Source organism: Lagopus muta, chromosome 9, assembly GCF_023343835.1.
Source record: "Lagopus muta isolate bLagMut1 chromosome 9, bLagMut1 primary, whole genome shotgun sequence".
NCBI classification, from domain to species: Eukaryota; Metazoa; Chordata; class Aves; order Galliformes; family Phasianidae; genus Lagopus; species Lagopus muta.
Genome location: NC_064441.1, coordinates 568,551 through 593,833, shown reverse-complemented (window position 1 = coordinate 593,833; position 25,283 = coordinate 568,551). Strand labels below are relative to the sequence as shown.

At 53.8% G+C, this 25,283-nt stretch overlaps 1 protein-coding gene across 14 annotated transcripts in view; it reads right to left on the bottom strand.

Annotated features, from left to right (window-relative positions):
- Positions 1-25,283, bottom strand: part of MBNL1 (muscleblind like splicing regulator 1) — a 48,280-nt gene that overhangs the window by 20,035 nt on the left and 2,962 nt on the right. For 10 of the 14 annotated variants that reach the window (XM_048954372.1, XM_048954374.1, XM_048954376.1 and 7 more), the window contains exons 2-3: positions 11,233-11,796; positions 636-806 (exon numbers count right to left, since the gene is read on the bottom strand). In XM_048954372.1, the coding sequence (XP_048810329.1) occupies positions 636-806; positions 11,233-11,406 (345 nt within the window). In that variant the 5' untranslated portion in view covers positions 11,407-11,796. Of the gene's footprint in view, positions 1-635; positions 807-11,232; positions 11,797-18,137; positions 18,155-22,280; positions 22,325-22,472; positions 22,625-25,283 lie in introns of those variants that run through there. The other 4 variants (XM_048954363.1, XM_048954365.1, XM_048954366.1 and 1 more) reach the window with 4 other exon arrangements.

The window sequence follows — 25,283 nt, the reverse complement described above, 5'->3', positions numbered from 1 at the left end:
GGATGCTCAAAAGAGCACGGAGAACGCCCTATCTTCCCACACTGTGGTAACTGCAACCAAAGGCAATTCACTGTGAAGATCCCTCCACAGTGCTTTCTGATCTTCCCAGCTACATACACTTTTTCTTGAAATAGGTGAGGTATAAAGTTCTATGGGAGAAGTTGTATTAACAGAACAGGCCACAGAGTGCAAGAGAGCCATTCTCTGCATCTGTCCCCCTGCTGCCAGCCCCATGGCTGCAGGCTGAGCTCCATGCATGACTCACACGCTGAGCTCTGCCCCGCAGCATGCAGCCAAACCAAAGCCCACACAGAGCACCCGGAGGGCTCCCCCAAATGGGTGGAATACAGCCAGCAGGAATCTTCCCCACAATTTCTCAAAGCATATGAAATTGCAAAGGAAATAGCTGTCTTCTAAAATCACACACACATCACTCACATTCCTAAAATTAAGAAATATATTATAAAAAAGAGAATTAAATTAACAAGTGAAACAGTGTAGTCTCAAGCAAGGAGGAATTAAGTAGCACAAAGACATGCAGCCCAGCACTGGATTTCCCCATTGGTTCCTGACATCTATGGGCTCCTACAGGCTCCCACCCCCCAGCACTCACTGCCCTGGCCCCAGGCACATACCACAGGCTGCAGCGGGGCTCCGGGCATCATGGCATTGGCAAGCTGCATCTGCTGGGCCAGCATGGCCATGTTCTTCTGCTGGATCAGGTTATTGCGGCCATTGATCTCCAGCTGCGTTTTTAAGTGCGGCGGCGGGTGAAGGTACTTGCAGTTCTCCCTCGAACATCGCCCCTGAGGAAGAGAAGGAGCACAAGAGACTTAGGTAGGCAGAGGCACATCTCCTGGGGAGCCCCCGTCAGCCCAACCCAGCCAACCCTGCAGCCCCAGCCCCTTCCAGGGCAGCCAGGTGTGGACAGAAGCGACCGCACGGCTCTGCTACCAGCTGCCTGCTTCGCCTTTCTAAACCACACATTTCTGCAGAGCAATGCTAATAAAATGCTGCTGCTGCTGGAAACCAGCAGCAATGGTTGTAAAGTAAACCATGCACATTCCTTACAGGGATGCATTTTGCCCCATGACAGCAGCACATAGTGGGGCTGGAAAAGGCTCACCTGGTGCTGGCCCCACACTGAGCAGCTCTGAGCCACTGTACAGCACCAGGGTCACCGGGTGGCACTGAGGCCACTGCAGCCATCTCAGAGCCAGGACAGAGGGGTCACCTGCATGCACTGAGCAGATACATTTCATGCACTGCTTGCAGGGTGACAGAGCAGCTTCAGCTTTCACTGATGAGGAGATAATGCAGTAATAAAAAAAAAGTTAAAAGGGAGAAGAGAATTGAATCCTCTTCTGGAAAAACAGATCCTTCAAATTACAGTTCTTCTCCTTTACTCATTCCTCTTTGAAACAAATCCAAGCAGGAACAGTGACAAGGCAAAAGAGAGCCTTACGTTCAGTAAAAAAGACATTTTTATCAGGAACCAAATCAATTCAGTGCAGTTTGACCTTATCCTGCAATTCAGCTCAGAACACTGACTGCGCTCTCGTTGCAGCAGCTGCCAGCAGCCTGCACTGCTCTCTGCCCTGCAGCCCAGGCACCCAGCTCAGCGCTGCCCTGCAGGCCCAGGCTCCTACAACACAATCTCATGGCTTGCCCGCTGGCTCTGCCCGAGTCCTGCGCAGAAGACGCAGCTGATGCACAGGGCGGCAGCCCTGATGCTGGCTCCCAGCAGTGAGGATGCACACTGTGTTTCTGGGAAGGCAGATTTGTGTCAGCACAGCACAGTGCTGAATGTCACATCTCCCCTTCCCACAGTGGGGCCTACAGGGGTGCTTACTGACACTCAGCAGTCACTGTGGTGGTCTAATCAAACCACTCACCTCTGCAAATTCAAGCCACCCTGAAACTGAGCGCAACAGCAGCAAATGAGGATGTGCACTGAGACACTGCAGGCTGCCCCTGGCCCAGCCCCCAGCTTCCCCCCGGGAATGGACAGTGCTGCTCTGCCCCCTGTGCCCCACAGCCGCTCCACTGGGGTGCTGGTCCCACCTCCCAGGCACAGGATGAGCAGGAACAGCCCCGTTTTCCAGCTGTCCTGGCCAGGTCAGCTGCTGGATGCTCATGGGCAGTGCTTCAGAAGCTGTCCCTGTGACCTCATGGTCCGCACTCAGGCACGTAATGCACAACATTCTGAGAGTAAAAGGGGCATCTTTGTGTCTGGATAGAGAAGCAGATGCAAGGTGTCATGGATTTACAGTTATTTAGCACTGCAGACCCACACACTGCACCTGGCTGCCAGCTGCAGGCATGGAGCACAGCTCAGCACAGTGTGATAACAAGTCGCTCTCTCTCCTGCTTAGTTCCCCTATTTCAACTGCCACCAGCTGCAGGTCTGCTGGGTTCTGCTGAAGCTGCCCAACGGCTGCACTGCAGCAGCATCAACGTTGAGTGTGATGTTCAGGGCCTCAACCTCCTGGTGCCACAGGACAGAACGCAGGCAGGTTGGCACACCCTGCACCCAATATCAGGGACCTTGCTTTGAGGAGCCTGGAAACAGTTCTGCATTACCTAACTCCTAGTTAATGGAAAGGGAGCACCATAAGAGGGATGGCATAATGGATAGCATCATACACTTGTTAAATAGCCAGCAGATCTAAAAACTGCTCTCTGCCCTGGGAGGAAGGAGAGCAGCCCCTGCAGGCCATGAGCCTGCTGCTCTGTGTGGGGCTGCTGCCCTGCAGCCCCAGCAGGATGGCCTCCTGCCTCCCCTTGGGCCTGCACTGCTTTCTTTCTCCACTTTGAAGCAGGCTGCATGCACTCCTAGGTCTGAAAAAGGAGATGCAACTGCTTGCATGTGTTTTAGCAGAGCGCTGGTGCGGTGTGTGGCTGTGCTACCTGCGGGAGGCAGAGGGCAGGCAGAGTGGTAATTGGTGATCCCACCATGGGTAAACACGCTGGCACTCACCATTATGGACACTATATTTAAAACTGAATTGCTATTATACAAAAATAAAACCTTGCTTTTATGATTTAGGAGCGGGCAGAGACAGTGCACAGCAGGACCCGGCGCACGGCTCTGCAGCACTTGTGCTGTGAGCAACACTGCAGGGCTGCAGCTGCAAAGCACTGTGCTTCCCTCTGCACAGGGGCATCCAAGAGCAGCCCCATATACCCACTGCTCAACCAAATCATCCTTTGCAAATATACGAAGTATTTTCAGAGTGCTTCTTATTACACAAGCGACCAATGGCCCTCTTCAAGCGTTGCATCTCATCCCAGCACGCCGTGCTGCACCCACCTGCTTTACCCACAGCCACCCGAGGGCAGTCCTTCAGGAAACACCACGCAGCTGCCCACGTTCTCATTTCCCAGCACTGCAAAATGCTGAGGCCACTCCCTGCTGCAGTGCAGCTCTGCTGCAGGTCAGGTCATAGAATGGCCAGGGTTGAAAAGGACCTCAAAGATCATCTGGTTCCAAACCTCTCCTGTGGACAGGGTCACCAACCACTAGACTAGGCTGGCTGCCCTGATGATGTTCCTACGGACGTCCCTTCCCAGCCCTGGCAGCCCCAGCCCTCCTGCACTCCGAGCAGCACCCAGCTTTGGTGCTCTTTGCAGTGGGGGAAAATCAGCTACTAAATGCAAAACCTTAGAGCACTCAAGGAGTGAAACATGTAATAGCATTTCTAACATGCAGAAATAATGCAGGAAACTGAGCAGAAGCCATTGAATTCTGAGCAATAAAACAGTACCTGGAGCTACCATGCATTATGCCTCGCCACAACTGCTGAAATGTGTGCTTGTTTCTCAAGGCACAGAACTGCAGTGCACTTAGGACTAATTCAAAACCTGAAGATAGACCCACGGGCTGGCAGCACCCAGCGAGGTGCAACGTGCCATACAGCTGGGATGCAGAATGTGAGCACAGCTGCTTACAGCGCAGCCACCCAGATGCTGCAAAGCGCCAGCAGGGGCCATGTCACTGCCTGGGGTGTGGGGCAAAGCAGGGCACAGGAATGCAGAAGGGCCGAGGGCTGCTGGATGTGGTGTGAGGCAGGGATAGCAGCAGCTCCTGTAGCACTCCAATACAAACAGGCAGGAGTGCAGCTGTGCTGACAAAGCCATGATCTGGACAGCAGGCACAGAGGAATGCTTTGCTTTATGGTCATCGCTCATCACCACAAGAACTATGGAACTTAACTGGGGATGTGTTCTTTACTGTGTAATTTATTAACGTGCAGAATTCAGCAGGCAAAAATTAAAACAATTGCAATTAGTACTTTTTATAGTGCTATGGTGCAGTCAAAAGGAAAAAAAAAAAAAAAAAGCACGGGCTCCTGCCCATGCTCAGCCAGGCCTGCATGCTGCAGATCACCAGGACTTGCAATTCTGTGAGAAATTGCTTTACATTCCATATCATTCCAGACCAGCTGGGCACTACTGTTATCTACCAGCTTTATGTCTCTTAACTTTTAGAAAAAGGTTCTCTGAAGGAAAGCCAAGCTGTAGTCCTGCCTACAGAGCACACCCTGCTGAGCACCCTGCAGCAGCCACAGCCCTGCAGCACCTGCTCCCCTTTCCAGCTCTGAGGCCAGCAGAACCAACACTGCCACTTACAGAACCAGGGATCGGTGTCACATCAGCTAATCCAGGCCGACCTCCAGCAGCACGGAGTGCTTCAGACACCGCAGCACACAGCAATGCACCGCACCTGGCCCAGCACCAGGAGGAATGCCCCATGCTGTCACCAAGTCCAGGTGACACAGTGAGCCCAACGGGCAGAGCCAAGCAGGGCTGGCAGTCACGCACCATTGCCTCCAGTGCACCTTTATGGCTCCTGCTGCCGTTTTTACACATGTGCTCACAGTGGCTCAGTCCTGAGTGTGGGTGCAGAGCAGTGTGGCTGCACCCTTACACTGCATACAGCTGCCCCAAGGAGCGTCACACTGATCACCTGTTACTCAGAGACTGCTTCTGAACTGCATCGCTGCTCTAAGTGCTTACCTACCAAAATCAGCTTTAGTGCCATCTGAAGCTTGCTTGCAGCCCGCTGCTCCTGCCAGGTGCACCGAACACCCAGAGAACCACCACCCACCCTGGGCACTCATGGCAGAAGCAGTTCCGCTGGGCAATGTGTGCTGCAGGAGCACCCACACAACAGCACCCTGGTGCTCCCTGCACCCCCGCAGCAGCCCCAGCAGTGCAAGGCATGTGGCTCACATGCAGCCTCAGAGCGGCTCAGGGCAGCAGCCCCCAGCTGCTCACATCCCACACCACAGGACACCACCCGGCCCACCGAGCATCCTGCTGCCGTACGGAGCAGTGCTGGAGGCTCTAGAGCTACGTGCTTCCCATGCTGTACTGGCATTTTGTGGAAGCTTCAGAAGTGGGGGGAAAGTTGAAAGGAGGATCAGATTGCCCCAGTGATGATCTTCTGCACGGAAAACACTGCTACCACATTGCAGCACTCACCAGTGAAGGGACAGCAGCATCAGATGTTGGTAAACGGGCAATGCCAGAAAACCTGTTCAGTATTTGACTGCATAGCCTGCGGGGCATGCATACACAGCAGGAAGGAAAGGCAAGTTTAAATAATAATAGATTGAGAGGGAAAGCAATCACAGCAAGCCAAAACAAAGACAAGATAGGTTAATCGTTTTTTATGGCATAGGCAAACAAGGGAAGAAAAGGACATAATGAGCAAATGGTTACACAGCAAGAAGTGAAAGGACTTGACCATAAACTTTATGATTTAAAAGCTACTGCAGTGAACGTCTCTGTGTAGTTTGGATTTCGGTGGCAAGCAGAGAACCAGTAACCTTGGTATGTTTGATAATGCCAGGGAAAGGGGAGTCAGAAGCCTTTAAAAGAAGAAAGAGTTTGAGCAAATGAAGGGAGGTGGGGAATGAAGGCAGACATAGCCGGGCTGCTTGGACCAGCAGGGCAGTGCTACGGCACAGCACAGCTTCCCAAACACAGAAGCAGTCCTGGACAGCACTGGCTGTGCGCAGCACTCCGCAGAGACCCACGGGGGACCTGCAGTGCATGTGGGTAGGCCCAGCAGCGAGCACTTGGTGCAGCCTGTAAACACTGAGCCCAGAGCAGGGAATGTGGGAGCCAGGAGCCCAAAAAAGCTTGGGAACCACATGGGCAGGAAGGAGACAAACAGCAGAAAGCACTGCTCGAAGGAGACAAACAGCAGAAAGCACTGCTCGGCAGCTGGAAGCTCTTAGAGCACGCTGGGGCTCCGACGGAGTAAGGATGCGAGGATGGAGCTGTCCTTGCTGCTCTGCTCGAGCTGCTGAATGGAGGTCACTGGGTACGAATCAGTGGCAAACACAGCCGGCAGGATTTATTTTTCTAAAGTCATACCATCCCGAGATGTGCCAGAACAGCGCTCTGCAGCCAGAGCTCCCTCTGACTGTTTACTTTGACACCGGCACTGGCAGGCAGAGCAGGGCCTTCCCGGGAAGCAGTGGTGCCGCACCAAGCCCAGAATGATGGGCAGGGGCTGGCTGAAGGCACAAGGCTGCTGGGGAATGCCGGCACATGCTTTTTCCAGCAATATTTTAAGCTATCAGCTGAGCCTGCACTGATATTACCTTGATAATGCCAACAGGAAGGGGCAGATACAGGTGTCCTGCAATGCACTGAAGAGTTGAGCTCGCTTTGGAGCCTGGAGGCTCCGTTAAGCTGTGCCCGTAACCACTTCAGTACAGCCAAGCACTTACCCACGTGCACCTGTTCTGCAAAGCCCCTTTTCCTTTCCTGTTCAGTGCTGTCACAAAGGAAGGCTCATGCGCTCGGTTCCACCCTGCACAGCCCTGCCCAACACCAGCTGGATTTCCAAGAACCACATGGGATGCTGCTGGGCTCACAGCACCACGCAGTCCCAGCAAATACACCTCCACTGCTCCAAAGTCAGAAACCAGATGTGATCCTTCGGTCCTGGATGTGATTTATTTGTTGCTTCCAGCAAACTCAGGAGTGAGCCCTGGCAACAGGGCTTCTGTATTCGGGAGAACTGAGGAACTCTGACTTGGGGTGAGCCTCGAAGGACAGAGGCCTGGCAGGCTGCTGCCAATCACAGGACGGCTCAGGCTGGAGGAGCCCTCAAAGATCCTCCCGTGCCAAGCCCTGCCATGGGCAGGCTGCCAACCACTCCATCAGCACCCATGGCCCCATCCAACCCGGCCTGAACGCCTCCAGGGATGGGGCACCCACAGCTCTCTGGGCAGCTGTGCCAGCGCCTCGCCGCCCTCTGATAAAACATTTCTTCCCAACATCCAACCCAACTTCTCTCTTGTACTGTAAAGCCATTCCCCTCGTCCTGTCACACTGTGTAAAAAGCCGGTCCCCTCCTGCCTGCCAGCTGCCTTAAAGAACTGGAAGGCTGCGATGAGATCTCCCTGCAGCCTTCTCTTCCCCACACTGAACAAACCCTGCTCCCTCAGCCTTTCTGATGGCTCATTTGCAGGCTCAGGACAAATGGCAGAGTTCCTTTCACATGAGGTATTCTGATTGTAGGCCTCCTTACGTTTTTTCCCACAAATTACTTCAGAAATTTCCTCCTTATTTTGGCCATGCATAGCAGAGCTCCTCGCCATACACATCAGCAGCCCGCAGCCGAGCGGCGGTGCCGGTGCTGAGCAGCCTGCCGCCCCCCTTTGCCCCCTGTGCTGGAGCTGTCCTGCTGGCAGGCACACTCAGGCTGAAGAGGAGACAAATCTGCCCGGCTATGGTCGGTACGGCAAAGCGGAGCTGACTGAGGAATCTGAGCAGCGTTCACGCATTCAGACTTCTCTCCAAGGTTACTCTGTGAGCTGTGCCCCGAGCCCGGCACGCTGCTGGGTGCTGCCTGTGCCTTACCCGCACAGCACAGCATTGCACACACAGGCACTGAGGCCTGCTGCCACGCTCTTCAACAAGGTGTCTGCATCTTTTTCCTGCCTTAATGAAGACAAAATGATCCGCCATTCTCACATCTTTGGTGCAATCAACTTACTGCAATTTTCTTTTCTTTCTATGTGAATAAGTAGGGTTTGGACCCTGCACTCTTCTGCACTCTAATGCAATAGGCAAGGAAAAGTCAAAAATGTACTCTTGCTTTCTGAAGCAGTGCCAAAGGAGGGAGATGCTAACAACATCTGTGAGGTGGCAGCAATAGGGCGGTCACAGTGTCATCTGCGATAACAATATTGTTAGCCATTTTTAAGGCCTCTCTACAAGAAGTGAAATGTCATTACTAAGGAGTTCAGGAGTTTGGCTTCTGAGACGTGAGCCGTTCCCCAACCAAACAGTGACACCTGGCACAGCAGCAGCCAGACACAGGGCAAGGGAGCTGCCCGCTGCCACGACAGGACAGCCTGGAACTGTTCTGACAACTTGGAAAAAACAGAGGAACGAGGATGTTTGAGACTTGTCCTCTGCTGCAGGAAGAGCACGGCCGAGCTCTCACACCGCACTGGGACATCCAACAAACACGAAGCAGCAGCCCTAGTGGCAAAGAACTTAGGAGAACTGAAAGCAGCCGTGCCCACAGCGTGCACCAGCTGTAAAGCAGCAAATGAATCACACCACATCCTTACACCAATGGGGCTCACATTAGCGAGAACCAAAGCGGTTTGGATGGAGGCAGCTCGTACTCCACAGAACGGCCATCAGGAGCGGAGAAGCATCTGTTGACAGCAGTGCCGAAGGCAGCGGCCACAGCAAACACGCTCTGAATCCAGGTCACTCCTTTTCCCATTGCCTTCCTCTGTGCTTTTAAATTTCTGAACTGCATGGTAGGAAAGGCAGCAGAGCAGCACAGGAGGTGGCACGCGGCTGCAGGCAGGTCCTGCGGCACGCAGCCGTCCCTCTGCACAGCATCCCCAGTGCGGCTCTCGGGAAGCGACCAGAACTTCAGCAGTGAATCCTACTTGGGCAGATTTTTCCAGGAAAATATTAAAAAAAAAAGTGTTGTAATATAATGCATAAAATCAGACTTCTGCTGCAAACCAGTTTCCTGACTTGGGACCTCAAGAGCATATTTTTGTTGTGGATAGTTCAACAGGCTTTGAGGCGTCCAAATTTAGGAAGAAAATCTGATGGAATTTGAACAATGCAGAGCCAGAGCTGGAGCTGAATCAGCCACTCCAGCACCCAACCAGAACGCTCAGCCTCAACCTTTCTGTCTTAAAGTGACCCCAAAGCCACCCAAGGGCTGGCCCCCACACACACCCCTTGCCCAGCCTGCCATCTTATGTGCAGGTTTTATATTTTTGTTGCCATCTTTTTTTACGTTTTATTAAAAAACTTAAGTAAATATAAGAAGTTTTGTTACTCACATACATGATTTATATTATATACTTTATACATGGCCCGAGACAATTCCCCTTCCCCTGATGTGGCCCAGAGCAAGCCCAAAGGTTGGACACCCATGATCCACATTGAATGAGTGAGGCAGTAAAAGTTACAATGTCCCAAATGAAAAACCTCTTTTTTTGTAACCTACTCACTGAGCTTCCAGAGCCAGACCAACTTGGCAAAACACTTTTCTGAGTTGTTTTTGCATAACATCTTATGTTTGTGATACTGCAGCAAACATAACACAGTGACCAGAGCTTGTTTAGCTTAGCGTGTGCAGAAATCTGCAAAAATCTGAAACACAAACACAAGGAGTAACTGCTGGGACTGGACGGGGAATTCAGTGCTGAGATATATTCTGTTTTCTCTTTGATAAAGACACTCTCCCACATTAGACAAGCTACCTAACTAAATAAAAAGAATAAAACAATACAGAGCCATTACTGTGGCCCAGCCCCAAGCCAGCAGCACGTCTTTACCATGAGCACAAGTAAGCACTCCTGTGAAGCAGTGTATTTCTTACATATCTGGCTGGGAATCCTCCCTGGCTTACAACTCAATTAACCACACTGACTTGATGTGGGCAACAGAGCAGCCTTCCTCAACAGAACACCCTGAAGCAGCACAGCACCATAACATCACCTACAGCCATTATCCAGGGCTCGCAGCTCCTGACAGAGATGATAATTATCTCCTTCATTAAGGCACAGAGGAACTCTGCCGAGGGGCAGAGCAGCAGCAGTGCAGTGCCACTCAGAGCACCCAGTCAGGCGCATGGGCCGCACCAAGCGCAACAGCACCCAGCATGGGCTTCTGCCGTCAGCGACAAAGTGAGGACACCATGTGCTATAATTATTGCTGTTTTACCATTGAAGAAGCAACACAAACACGTTTCAGTTCCCATACACAGAGCAGGCTGGCGCGGCGAGGCTGGGCATTTTGGACCTGGGGACATCCTGAAGGCTCACATCTCCCCACCTGAGCCAGGTTTGAAGTTCAGATCTGTCACTTTGTACAAGCCCACCACAGGCCCTGCTGCTGCAGCTGCCCACTGCTCCTGGGGCTGGGGATGACTGGGAGAAAATTACGCAGAAGGAAGAGACCAATATTTCTGCTTCCCAACTTTTGATTTTTATGTTTACGTTGAACTAAAATGCCCATCCTGCAAACGGCACTTTATGTGCTAAGATAATTGAAGTTACCAAAAAACAAGAGAAGGAGCTGCAAATACACGTTCTCAGCACTGACTGCTACAGCCAAGACACACAGAGCCCAGCTCAGGCCCAGCCCCAGCCCCAGCACCACATTGTCACCTCCCTGCACCCAGGGGCACCACGCACTGCTGGGAATCAGCCCTCCCCACACCTGGGCCTCAGTGGGAAACAGAAACTAACCGTGTGTCCTGAGCACCAGCATAAGCACAGCATTCAGGGCACCAAAGGAATACGGTGGGAAAGCACTGCTCCAAGATGTGCATGCCGCTGCTGGGGACAGCACCAGCCTGCCTGCAGCCATGGTGGGAACCAATCACCATATTGCTTACGCGTCTGTGCTATTAAGAACAGCAAGTCCCCACAGTGACTTAGCTGTTTCTGAACGAAATGCCCTCTACTCCATCTACACACAGAGCAATCTGGGGCCAGAGGACTCCCGGCTGCAGCCACACCAGCTGACCCCAGCCCCACGGAGCTCATTCTGTGCCAGTCCATCGTTTCCTGGGCCTGGAGAACGACAGCAGCCCTCAACGCCAGCAGCAGCAGCACATCCCGAGCCGGCAGGCAGCCGCACTCCCTCGGGCTCCGGGGTCTCCACCACCGTGCCTGCTTCTCCTTACCACACGCCCTTGGAAACAACATAACGCTTACTCACTTTCAATGAATCGAAGCAGGCGATGACACGTCCGTTTTCCACCTGGCAGCTTTTCGACGGGTGTGCAAATTTACATTCCGTGTCCGGCCGCGAGCACGTCCCTCTCTGGAACTCCCGGCACACCTCCAGCGTGAGCCACTTGGTGTCGCGGATGGGCGTGACGCTGACGGCCATCGTTAGGTCCTACGGGGTCAACGTCCAACACAGCAGCGGGGCCGAGCAGAGCGGCTCCAGGCGGTTCCCGCTCCGCTAGGGGCACATGGGGCCGGGGGCGCCGAGCGGTCACCGCGCGGGGGGAGGAGGGGAGGCGGCCGGGCTCAGCACCCCATGGCGGGGCCGGGGCCGTTCGGGGCGGCCGCTGGGGGGCACGGGCGACTCGGAGCGGGCGGGGGCGGCCGGCTGCGCTCCGCCGGAAGGCTCCGGCTTTCCCGGCAAACTTTTACTGGGACGCGGAGGCGGCCCGGCAGCGTCTCTCGGTTACGGGTGGCGACGGCTCCGGGTGCCGCTGCGGGCGGCACGAGCGGGGCGAAGCGGCGCGGCGTCGGGCGGGCCCTCAGGGCCGACCTGCGGAGAGAGAGGACAGCGGTGAGTGCGCCCGCCGCGCCACGTGACCCGCCGCGCGACGGAGAGGCGGCCAATCGCGCGCTGCGTTGCAGCGGCGCTCCGGGCGGCGAGCCAATGGCGTGGGCCGTCTTATGAAAGGTCGCGCCTGTCAGACGCTCGCCGCCGCCGCCGCGCCGGGCACAGCAGCGCGGGACACGCCGAACGCCGCCGCCTTCGCCCCCTCCCGCCGGGGCTCCGGGCCGGGTTCCCCCGTCCGTACCGCTGGGCTCGCACCCGGCGCTTAAGCGGCGCCCGTCCGGGGCGGCGGCGCGCGGTCCCCGCGGCCTTCAAGCGCCGCCGTGCAGCGCCTTCCGCACGGTGCGCTCCGACGCGAGAGCGAATCCACGAGGAGCCCCGAGCCGGCTCCCCGGCAACGGCGGGGAGCGACGTGGGACGTCCTGCCCCCGATCCGCGCCAAACGCTCATGTGCACGGGGAGAAGCGCCGCGCGTCCTCTATGCGCCAAAGCCGAAGCCAGGTCAAAGCCACGCCGTGCCGAGCTCGCCCCGGCCAGGAAAGAAAGCTACGCACGAAGGCAAGGCGGCGGATTACAGAGCGAAAGCAGATGAGAGCCCCGCTCTGCGGCGGCAGCAAATCCGGTGACGCTCAGGAAGCGGCGCGATTCGCCCCCAGAGCTGCGGCACGCGCTCTCTTAGCGGCCGGAGCGGCCGCCGCCCGCAGGGAAACGGCTGCAGGCCGGGCCGGGACCAAGTGGGGCTGCACGCACGGCGCTGAGCTTCGCCCTGCGCTCTGCCGGCCCCGAGCAGGGCAGTTCCGAGGAGCTGTGCCGCCCCACAGGGAAATCGTCTGAATGAGAAGAAATTCTGTCTGCGCAGTTTCTTGAAGAAAAGACGCTTTGTTGGACTTTGTTATCTACCCGAAAGCAGCCAGAAACGACAGCCTTTAAAGCAATCCTCTGGCAGGAACAAAAACCGCTCCGGGCCGGCGGCACGTGCTCAGTTCTCCACTAAACAAACTGGAGGAAACCCTCGGCACACAATTACAACTTTTGATTCGCATAAACTGCGCTCCTATCACTTTGAAATTCTCCTGTGATATTCCAAGCCAACAAAGCAGTCACCTGGCGAGCCTCAAATCCTAAAGGATACCATCTTCTCTTAGAAACCAGCAGGCCCGTAAGATGTCGCTTTGGAGGTGTCTGCACTCAGCTGGGAAACGCTGCAACAAGTCCAGAGGGCAGAAGTGGCTGTGAGGGAGCACGGGGCAGAATGGATGCACATCTTTGTGATTTACCTACGGGCTGTCCCTACCGCAGGAGAACTTCACACACACACAGGCCACGTGGAACTGCCTTTTTTTTTTTTTTTTCCCCAGATGTTTTGCCACTTGTCCTGGGACTGCCAAGGTATAACTTTGTATTCACTGATAAAAATAAATACAAGTGGTGAAAACAAAGTTTGAAACATCAAAAGTAAATAAAGAGGCTATTCTCAGAAAGGGCAGAAGCAGAAGTAGGCTAAGTAACACTGAGCAGTCATTCCTTAAGGGGGTAATGGAGATGATTCAGTTGTCTGCTGAGCTGGGTCGATGAAAATTATTAAGAAACAGCTTCAAAAAATCAATGAAATTGCAATCTGAAAATGCCTAACAGAAAAAGGAGCACATGGTTACAGTGTTCTGCTTAAATGGGTCCGATTTTTATTACTTCCCGTTGTTTCTATAAGGACATGTTGTGCAGTGGGGTTAACGATGCTCTCTTCCTCCTCGTTATAGTCCTTGACACAGCAGCAAGGCGCTGGAAGTGGCTCTGCAGGAGCCATTGTTTTCACTCTTCCTGTAAGGGGATGGCTGGACATTCCTGTCTTCTCTATCTCAACTCACACATGTCTCTTAAAGAAAGAGGTGCAAGGCTGCACGATCAGAACGAGCAACGATAACAGCACGGCAGTGACGGGCGCTATTTTTGTGCTCACAGAAAGTGGAAGCTGCAAAAGGAGTCTCAGTGACACGGGAACTGTCAGTGAGAGCAGATAATTACACAACATGGATCCATCCTCATGACAATGACTCTAATGAGATAGGAAATGGGATAAAATCAATATCCTATTTACACTGTCGGTACAGTTCAAAGCCTGAAACTGCCAAATAGCTGCCTTTTAAATAAAGAAATACAAAAATTACCAACTGCCTTAGAGTATTTTCAAAACTCCTCTGCCAAATGCAAAGTTTACCAATAACATATCTCAGCATAACATTTGGAAAAGATGCGGCAGTTATTCATGGCACAACTGAGGGCTGCAATTGCTGCAATTACAGCACCATCATAAAATTAAGCCGAAACAATGAGCTAATTAACATCTTGGCCACCTAACAGCGAAGGATCGGTTAAAGAGAAACATCCTCTAGTCAACTCCACTGCTGAACAACCGCCCTGTATTGCACCCACAAAACCACTCTCCGTGACATCAGGGCAGCAGGCACAGCCAAAGGGATGCTGCTCCCCATTGCTTCTGTGTCCACCCATTACAGCTGCAGCGAGGGAACCAGCCACACGCAGCCCCTCGAGATGCATCTCGGAGCCCCTCACCCGGCAGCGACTTACAGCCCTGTCAACTGCAGACACATCAGCACTAAACTGCACAGCAAGTCCCACACCGAGATTGTGAGATACCAGCCAGCATTACTGTAAGGTCACTGACAACCCAGATATTCTGCATAAGATACATGTTTTGCTGGTTGTAGTGCTGGGAGCGGTGTTTTAAAGGCTATTTCCGTGAGGGTCTTGCTGTGGCAGTAGTGGGAAGGCAGCACAACCCCAGAGCTCAGGGGGCTTCCAGGCAGCCCCCCTCTGATGCCTTTGTCCCATGTACAGTTTCAGCACAGCCACCTCAAAGCAGCATTACACCTGAACTGAATGCGTCCAGCTTGGTGCGAGAAGCCTGGATAAATAATGAAGAGGTAATATCACAAGGAAAGTGCCCCCAGGAGTGCGTCCATCACTGCCTCGTGCAGAAATAAGGTGTTTTTTCTGACATCAGTTCTCCAAGATGTATATCCCTCATCAAACTGCAACCTGATTCCTACCAGCAGTCAGGGCCATTCCTGTACCAACGTACAAAGCTCATAGCTAGTCTTGTCTTAATTTACACTAATGCTATTTTCCAGCCAGGGAATTGTACTGCAAAGTCCATAAACTTTGAAAAAAGTTTAAAAAGCCCCTTTTCCTCAAGGAGCAACTCTAAATAAAATACATCAGGATAAAGAAATATGACTGATGAACATTTTTTTTGTATTTGTTGTTACGTTTCAATCTCCTTTACAAAACTGGTAATAGTTCTCATTATCTGAAAGCATTAGATGGATGCGTACTCATAAATGAAAACAAGAAAAGGTCAGGCTGCCTCTTGTCCAGCAGGAAGGACTGCTGTGCGTTCAATCCATCGCTATCGATTGATGTATTACAAAGCACTCACATGTCCAACATTAAAATTGCAGAAGTTGTTCCTGGTAGTAAAAGCTTACTGACGTGATTATTCCTTCACCACAGCATTTACACTGTATGTTACAAATAGGAAGTCCTGCACTTTCCTGGGATTTATGGGGGAATTTAAGCCATGCAATAAGCATGACACTTCCCAAACAAGTCTAAAAGCAAGCTTTATACTAAAAAAAAACCCAGTGATCTACCTTAAAATGCTGAGAGCTACACCACAAATTGAAACAACCAGAAACTGTAATAACCAGAAGCTCTACTCCAAAACCGAAAGTGATCAACTGTATCAACTATTCAACCATGCACTTCTGAAAGGCAAAATGCTACTTACAACCAGGCTCTTGCACATTAAGACATTCTATCTGACCAGCTGCAGACCAAAAGGCCGACTGCATTCGGGAAGCAGGGATGGGCGCGTTGGCCATGAAGGCTCTGGAGCACAATTCTTAAGGGAGCAGCTGAGGGCACGGCGGTGGCTCTGTCTGGAGGAGGCGTGCGGCCCGGCCGCCCCTGTGCCCGCAGCTGTGGGACGCAGGGCTGTGGGTGCAGGTGGTGAGGAAGGAGCTGTGGGTACTTCTGCTTTCAGCACAGCTTCCACCCGGACAGCCCGGCCACTCGTGCAGAGCTGCGGGGAGCAGCGGTGACACTGCGGCCATCGCACGCCTCTGCCAAAGCACGAGAAAGCACTGCGAGCTGCTCCCATGTCTGCTGCCAGGCCCAGAAAGCCAACCAGCTCTCTTTCCCAAAGGATCTCACGTCCAAAATAGAGTAGTTTCTATTTTTTATCACATTGCGACCTTACATTTGATTTATGTCAGGCACATCCTGCTGGTGTTGTAAAAACTCGTACAACCCATACGCTGAACCTAAAATGACATACTTGCATTACATACGTAAAAATAAAGGTCCCTTCCAACTCAAATCATTCTGTGACAAAAATCCAAACCGTATGGTTTGTCCCCACCTGAGGTGCCTGTGGCAGCTCTTGTGAACCACGCAAGAGCGGAGCGGTGCGGGCAGGAGGCAGAGCCAGGTGTAGGGGAGCCTTCCTTGACTCCACAGAGATGCCTACAGACAGTGCTTGGGGCACACACCCTGATGTGGTTCCCTCTGAACAGCCTCACACCAGCTCAGAGCCATGCCTTTGGATAGCAGAAGCTCTGATCAGTCAACAACATCAAGAAATGGCTATGCTTTATTCTGGGAAAGAAGCGAAACACCTTTGAGACCTTCTTAAAATCAATTTGCTAGAATTATTGTTACGTTTGCTCACCCTAAAGGATGACATTCCTTCACTGGCATCACCAACACCAACAGCTCACCAACAGCTCTGCACAGCACACTGCAGCGCTGCCTTTACACCAACACGGTACCTGCAAACAGCTTCTGCACAGCTTGAAGGAAAACAAAGTAGTTTTGACACTTACCATGACAAAAGACAATGCTTACAAGTCATAGAGAACAAGAACACAAAAAACTCACAGCAATAATTCTGTCACTCAGGCAAAAAATGAGTGAAAAAAGTTCAAGTCACTGTACGTGAGCTGCCACCATTGAAAGAAGGAACAGGGCTGCATGTGCTTTCACAAAAAGCAGACTGGCAAAAAGTCCTTTAAGGAAGACATCTGCAGATAACAAAGCAGTGCTGGGCAGCCAGAGATTTTCCAGGGACCTCCTCCACACAGACCCAGGCAGCAGAGCCCCCACACCTGGAGAACACCGCACACAAAGCAGCACAGGGCCGTGGTCCCACTCTGCCTGCACTGCTGCCTTCTGTTGTCACTGCTTGGGAAAGGGATCCCAAAGTCAACTTTGGTTCTGCCTCCTTATTGGGCACCGAAGGGCTCCCATACAGAACCCTACAGACAGGAATTACCCACAGACAGGAACGCTGTCTAGGCACTAATAAAGCTTCCAAACATGGGAAGAAGCTATTTTTTTCTTTTTTTTTTTCTTTTTCTTTTTTTTCCTTTTTTTCTCCAGCTTCTGAGAGTCACAGAAAAAATACTATGGTTTATTTGTGCGAAGGAAGCTGCGCCGTGTTTATCAGCCTGCGTGGCTGGCAGGAGCTCTGCCATGGAAACCAGCTGGCATGCCGTGCTGCAGCCGCAGGGCCGGGGCTGCCAGGCTCAGCAGGCGGGAGCTGGGCACCGGCCCTCGGAGCGCGTGCAGATAAGGGGCTGTCTGGGGATGGGGCTTCGCCCTTTCTTTTTCTGCGGTGAATCCAGGCCTAACACTTCAGCCTCTCAACCTGCTTGGAAAACCTGACAGATCTGCCTGTGTCATTGAGCCCTCAAAGCCTGAAACCTCCACGGGAAGGGGATGTAGGAGCTTGCGGGCCAGGGGTTTGCCCAGACCCACAAATGCACTGAGCTCACTTCCCCTACAGCAGCCAGGTACTGAGAGGAGCGCTCCTCCGCAGCAAGGCCACGCAGCAGCAGTGACCCCGTGCCACCGGGCACACGCAGCCCACACAGCCCCAGGACACGAGCACAGGAGCCTGTGGCCGTGCAGCGTGCTGTGGCCGTGCTGGCGCTCTGTGCCTGCGCTGCCTTTTTTAGCAGAGTGAATTCCCACTAAGTTCTCTGGAAGCAGGCTGGGCCTGGAGCCCAGACACGGCCTGGCTTCCTGAGCCCTTACTCACCCGGCACAGCCCCACGCCCTCCCCCGGTGCAGCACGTGGGCAGCGGTGCCGTGCCCTGCTCCTGACCGTGTGCATGCTGCTTGGGGGCTGCCTGACCCGTGGGCACCACCGGGCTCCTCTGGCAAACACGAACTCCCAAAAGGCCACCCGAGCTGGGGACTGTTAGTTACGTTTGCAACATTTCACTTCTCCTTCCAAGAAATACCTGCTTTAAGTTCAGCCCAAGGCGCGTTGTGCTTTGCCTGATGCTCCACGGCTGCCTCATGACTTATGACAGTGTTATCATCACTGAGCTTAACAAACAGGGAGGATAAGTCTATTAATCTTCTGAAACACAACCGGTCCGCAACTGTAGAAACAAAACATCTTACCATGAGATACACAAAATGTGGCACAGTGAGATAAGGGGAAATGCAGTGTGCACTCCTCCGTTTTCTCCACGTGACTGCAAGCAAAGCTCTCTGTACAAACCAACTCTAAACACAACACTGATGACAAGTATGTAAGTGAAAAAATGTTTGTTTTATGGCAAGTATATAAGTGAGAAATTCCCCCTTCCAACAAAAGCCCCCACCCAGGCAGGCAGTGAGCTGTACCTCCAGCAGAAACACCCTGCACGTACTGAGATTCCAGCCGCCACCTGTAAGCTCAGACAGAACTGACAGGCGAGGCACATGCAGCTGGGCTGGCAACCCAGTGCTACCTGAAGCCTCACTTTTCCAAATGTCAAATGACATAAAATTCTGATTTTAGGCTGTCTGAGGCTGCAGAAAGCACACACAGCTCAGGGTTACCCCATCCCAGCTTCCCGTTTTCTGTGCAATCTGCAGATTCTAATGCAAATTCACTCTGAGTGCACTCAGCATCCCAGGGCCATCAGTATGGTTCTATCTTATAAGCTGCTCCTGCTTCTAATTGGTAACAAACAGCAATTCAAGCCGCATTAGTGGATGCTTAGACCCAGTGAGAAGAAACAGATGAGATCCACAGCAGACGTTTTGCTTTTACAGTACATTAAAAAGAGTTTCCAGTGCTATATAAATAAGGATATTTCAGATGAAGATACTCTTTTGTAACAATGCAACATGCACACATAACTCAAACCATGAGCAATTTCAGCACATAGCAGCTGACAGCACGCAGACATGCACAAACCAGACATGCACCCAAAGGGATGGCAGCTCTGCCCTGGGGCTGGGCTCACCCGGAGCCGGCCCACACCGAACCTCATGGAGTGCAGCCGGCTGCTGGGAGCCCAGCTGAGCCCTGCCAGGATGCTCCCAGCTTCAGGCACCAGAAGTGCACTGCACTGTCTCACAAGCTGCTCAGGCCTCACGACTGTGGTGAGCTTCTGAGTGCCCTTCTCCTGCCCTGCTAAGTGCTCCAAGCTCTCACTGACACCGATGGGAATTACAGCGGTACACGCTCGCTGCAGAGCGGGTAGCAATAAAAAAGCACTCAGATGTTTTTCTTTTGGTAAATAATTATGGGCCAGTAGGAAGGAAATGTTGTTTACTTTGCTGCATTAGTTGGGAAACTAAGTTTACAATAGATAATTATTAATAAAAATCTGAGGACGCTGCTCCCCAAGGGTGGTGGGGAACACAACATGCAGCATGGAGCACTTCCTGCCCCTGCTGTGCATGCAGCACTGCAGCAGGAGGTGCCAGGGCTCACTGTCCTCACAGGCATCCCTGCATGGTTGCTACCTCTGCATTAAACCTGAGCAAGCAGAATAAAGTGAGTCCTTGAGGGAAACAAAAATAGAGAGGATGCCGTGATGCAAAACAGCGCAGCTTGGACACTGTACAGAGGGCACAGAACAAGAGGTTTATCAGCCCTCTGCAAATCTCTTGCAAGATGGACTGCAGTCCTTTGCATTGCATTACTGACCTCAGTACCATCTTCTCTGCTTCAAAAGCACAGGGCAGCACATCTGCAGTGCTCCCTGGGCAGCACACCGAGCAAGCAGTACAGCCCTCCAGACAGGGCAGGGCTTAAAGGAAGGCAAGAAAATCATTCACTGCCCTCAAACGCTTGGCCAGGGTGTGATATTTGTCACCAGGGTGTCAGCTAATTCAACCCTTGGCCCCTTCATAGGAAGTGGAATGAAGATGAACTCCTTAATTGTTGCTGAGCATCACCAGCAAATGATGAACAGTATCGTAGTCTTAACAAGGTGTCAGAGTGCCAGAATTTGAGAGATGGAACACCACAAAACAGAGCTAACCTTTCCCCAGAACTGAAAATGAAACTCTGAACTTCGGCTGGAACAGCTCAGTTCACACCCACTTATTTTTACCTTCCTTACTTAGTTTTCCCAAAGCACAGTGAACCAACTGCCTGACACTCCCAGCCCGACGAACATCAGCAGCGAACCCCGAGCCTTTCCCATGCAATCCCAGGGCCAGAAGAGGCTGCTGGCTGCCTCGCGTCCCACTGCACAGCCACTCACACCTTCAGCTCAGCACTGTGTCTCCTTGGCCCGGCCAACGCGCGCTCACAGCACCGCACGCCGACTGCCGCCACACGGGAAGGAAACGTCCTCTGGCCGCGTTTACCCACAGAGCCTTTGCACGCAGCCTGTTCTGAGTGACTGTTATGACTCCTCCAGCAGTTAGATAATCGTACAGCAGAGAAATTTAATACTAAAACTCTCTGCTTCCACTAGCTAAAGTGACCTGTTAGTGCTCCTGAAGAGGGATCCTATCCGTGGCCCCGTTGCTCACAGGACCCAAAGCCGTGCCCTTTGCTGCTGTGAGGGTGAGGAGCGCGGCCGCTCACCAGGAGCTCTGTGCACAGGGCAGCAATCAGTCTGGCCCTGCTGTGCCTGCAGGAGGCTTCCAGGGCACCACACTGAGCACATGGCTCTCCAGCACGCAGCCCGATGCACCTCACAGCGCTTCGCAGGGAGCAAACTCAAAGGGGGATCTGCTGGGAAAAGAGGAAATGACAGCACTGCTGCACAGTGCGAAATGCCAGTGCTGTGGGGTGGCATACAGACACGACTCCACCTGTGGCAGCTGATGGTGGCTCTTACAGGACAGCTTCCGTGCTGCTCTGTGCCTCAGGTGAGCTACAAAGTGCTCACACACCACTCTGCTTTGCCCATCCATCCCACTGCCTCACTCCACACCAGTACCTTTGGGCTCAGACCCTACCCTGCCCTTCAAAATACACTTAATCTAACGATGGCTTTAAGCAAATAACACAGTAAATAAGCCTGTGGCTTTTTCTCTGATACATCAGACCAAAAAACACATTGCCTGCACATCCTCCCTCAACAAGGAAACAGTGGTTGCACAGCCCTGTATTTTAGTTGGCATGTAAGCCAGGTACATGTCACAATTACCATAAATCTACACATACGACGCACAAGGTGGCATGTTTTCAAAATGTTCTCAAGTCTAGAGATGACTTGGTTATAACGCTACAAATTGCCACCTCTTTTTGTCTTCATTAAGCCTAGCAAGGCAGCCCTGGGGCCCAGCAGCCCGGCCCTGGCACACGGGGAGCCCAGCATCACCTGGCAGCACGCGGCCTTGCACCCTGCGCAGGCATCCGGGACGCCCGGTGCCGCTGCTCTGCCAGCGCTGGGTCCCCCGGCCCCGCAGTAACAGCCCAGCACCGCCGTTAGCGTAGCGTTACACAGAGAGCCTCCTCCTCAGCGCTCTGGGATGCAGTGCGATGGCAGAGACCCTTTTTAAATGCTGTACCCAATAAGCAGTCCAGCCACTTAATGCATTATTAATTTTTACATCGCTCTTTCCCGTCGCAGCTCCTCGTTAAAGCCGCTCTCACGGTTCCATTTCGTCTCCTTCTCTATTTGACACCTGTGTCCCGCTGCCGCCAAACGCTCCCTCGAAGCCGCCGCCCCGCGTCTCCCGGAGCTGCCCACCCCTGCGCTTTCCCCTCCCGCACACTGGCCTTTCATCTCCCGGCCAGCCCCCAGCTGCAAAGCGGAGCTCCGAATTCAGCCCCCTCTCCCCACCCCAAACACACGCAGAGAAAGAAAAAAAGGGAAAAAAAAACAACAACAAAGGAACAGCCAAGAGGCTCCGTCCGCCCCAGCTGACACTGAACGCCCCGAAGCGCGGAGCGGGCGCACCGAGCGCGCCACGTGCCCGGCGCCGACAGCCGCGCAGCCACCCGAGGCCGCTCGGAGCCCCGCAGCGCCCCGCGGCTCCGCGCCCGGGCAGGGCTCGGCCCGGCGGCCTCCGGCACTGCGCTGCCCCCCCTTCCGGCCCTCCGCCGCCTCCCGCCGCCCTCCTCTCGCGGCCCCTCGGCGCCCGCCCCGCACTAGGCCGCGGGCGAGGAGCAGTGCCGTGCCGAGCCGCACGGCGCTCACCTCTCGCTCGTCCCCGCGGCGGCCCGGCGCGGCCGAGCGCCCGCTGCATGGCGGCGGCGGCACGGGCTCCCCGCGAGGCCCCGGCCCCAGCGCCCGGCTTCCGCCGCCGCCCCCGCCCGCCCGGAAGCGCGGCCCGAAGGGGGCCCGGGCCCCGCAGTCTCCCCGCTCCGCTCCCCCGTCCGCCCCGCTCACCTCGGGCCTCGGGCGGCCCCCGGGCACCGGGCTGGAGGTGGCGGCGCTGCTGGCGGCGGAGCGGCGCGGAGCGGCCTGCCTCATCCCCGGCGGGCCCGCGCGCCCCGGTGCCTCATGAGTCACGGTGCCGGAGCCGCCGAGCACACGTGCGCGGCCCCGCGCGGCCGCCTCCGGCTTCGGGAGGGGAAGGAGGAGGCGGGGGGTGGGGGGGGGCGGCGGCGGTGGAAGCGGCTCCGCGCAGCGCCCGCCTCGGGCCGGGCCGGGCCGGGCCCCGCGCTGCCGAGCGGGCGGCGAACCGGGAGCGGCTCCGCGCCGTGCGCCGCCCGCGGGAACGAAGCGCCGCGCGCCCTTCGCTCTGACCCGCCATCCCGGCCCGGGGCTCCTCTCGGGGTTCCGCTCCGCGTTGAGCGGTGCTCGGCCCTGCGAGGAGCGGAACGGGGCTCCTCTGGAGACATCGCCTCCGGTCGCACGGAACCCAAACGGTGTTCAAGAGCCGTGGCGAGGTGGCTCTGTTGGACGCGGCTCAGTGGGCACGGTGGGATGGGTTGGGGTTGGACCTGGTGATCTTTTTTCCAACCTTATCGATTCTGTTATAACATTCCCCAGAACGAGTTGCAGGACCGCACACTCGGGCACAACGTGAACGTGTCCCTTTGCACGAGGCTCATCTTCACACCCCAGAATCCATCACCATCACTTGCAAAATGATGTGGGGAACTGGAGGGCAGAGGCATCCCATGAGCACGGAGCAGCCTGCAGCAAGCAGCCTGATGCCACCAGCACGGCCCCAGGAGGAGCAGTGTGCAGGGAGAGCTGGGGTGGTTCTGCAAAGCCAGGACTGGAAGGGTGGCAGCAATCTCCCAAGGTTTAAAGAAAGCACAAAGAGCAAGAACCTTGTCTCTGTGGTGCAGAAAACAAGGCGAAAGTCATAAACTGCTCTAAGAGAGAATCAGGCTGGACTTAGAGACAAAAGAGCCAAGGATACCAGGCCCGGGGCGAGAAGCAGCTCAGTACGCCGGGTCTGCTCTGGGCCAGGGGAGTCGAGTGACCCCTGTGGCCCCTCTTTGCACGTTTACCCCTGACTCCACCAGGGTTTGTGCTTTTAGAGCTGTCCTCATACAAGAGCAGCCTGCTCCAGCCCCGGGGCTTACAGCGTACCTCTGATGGCTTTCATTCACAGAGGTTTTTTTGTCCTTTTCCATAAAATATTCACATCTTTGAAAATTATGGTTTTTGGTTGCTTACTTTATATTTTGCTTTTTTAATAAAATCAGTGGCAGAATTCTCTGTCTTTTGATTTCCAAAACCTCACAACTATCTGTACCGATTCCAGCTGTTTGCTTTAAGGTTTTGTATCCTATGGCACACCGATATACTGATAATACGAACTGCATTCTAATGGATGCACGCATACACTTTCCAAAATCTCACTTTCAGTTACGCATTTGTCCTCAAACCTCATACTTCTGTTTTCTCCCAGAGGGACCCACCAGCCCCCAGCAGTGCAGCTGTGGGGCAGCCAGCCCTATCTGCGCCCCCCGGGCTGTGCCGTGCCGTGCTGCTGGCCGTGCTGTGCTGCGGCCATGCTGGGCCATTCTCCCAGCCCTGTTCTGCTCAGTGTTGGGCGCAGGCGCAGCTCACCCAGCTGCCAGCATGGCCCCAGCCCCAGCAGGAACCAAGGTTTTGGCAGGAAGTTTCCACAGAAGCTGCAACTGCTTTTAGAAACAGAGAGCATTACAGGCGGCCACAGCTCCACCTCCACAGAGCTTCTCTTTTCAAAATTACTTTGTCAAATAAGTGAATGTTCACTGTAAGAGTCCTGTTCTGTGACAGCGTATTTCACACTGCCAAAAACCCGGTGATGCCTGTGGAAAAGTGTATTTTTGAGGTCCCATCCCTGTTACACACCGGTCTGTGGCCCATGGGGTCTGCAGCACGAGCTGGCTGCTCACTGGGTACCACGCACTGCAGAAACCAGCACCCCAAAGCTATGGAGGGCTCTGGCTTCCTCATCATTAGGTTTCTCTCAGGCACCAGGAGTGGGGCTTCTTCCTGCCCAACCCCTCCAGCAGCAGACCACCTTCTTCCAATCTTCTTCCTGCTGAACGTACTGAGGTTTGTGGCTTGGACTGAACTGCCTGTTCTCCCCCTCTCATGCTTATCTTTCCCCCCTAAGTCATGTAATTTGTATTTATAATTTTGAACATCACTTGCTATCTAAACCTAGTTGTTTCAGAATGCTTATTTTTACTTTATGAATGGGAAAAAGGAAAAGAAAAAAAAAAGGAGGAGTACTGCAACTGAATTCTCTTTCATTCATTTATAGGTACTGAGCTCCTGTCAAGTTCTGAAGTTTCAAGTGATTCCTCAGAATTACATCCTTTAATCTGTAACAGAATTAGACAAACCACTTTGCTATTTGCTTTGACATTTGTTAGGCTTGGCGACTACAAGAAGGTAAATTTGCCTTTTCCCCAGCTGCACTGGAGCTGAACAAGCAAAGTCAGGTTTGTGAAAGGTGATAACACGCTTTGTGGCTTTCATGCACAATTCCTTCACTTGGGGGACAAACGATACCTCCTCAGAGATCTGAACTCCAGCTGTTTCCTTCTTAAGGTTTTATGTTCTATTGCACAGCCTGGCATTAATATAATTAACTTTGTGCGCTCCAATCACAGCACACAACAGACTGCAGCACTGCAGCCCCTCGGGGAAGGACGGCCGCCCTGAGCAGGGCAGGTTGGAAGCTGCCCACATATGGCACCCGAGGAAGCAGAGGCACTTTGCTGACGGGGCCCTCTGGCATTTCTG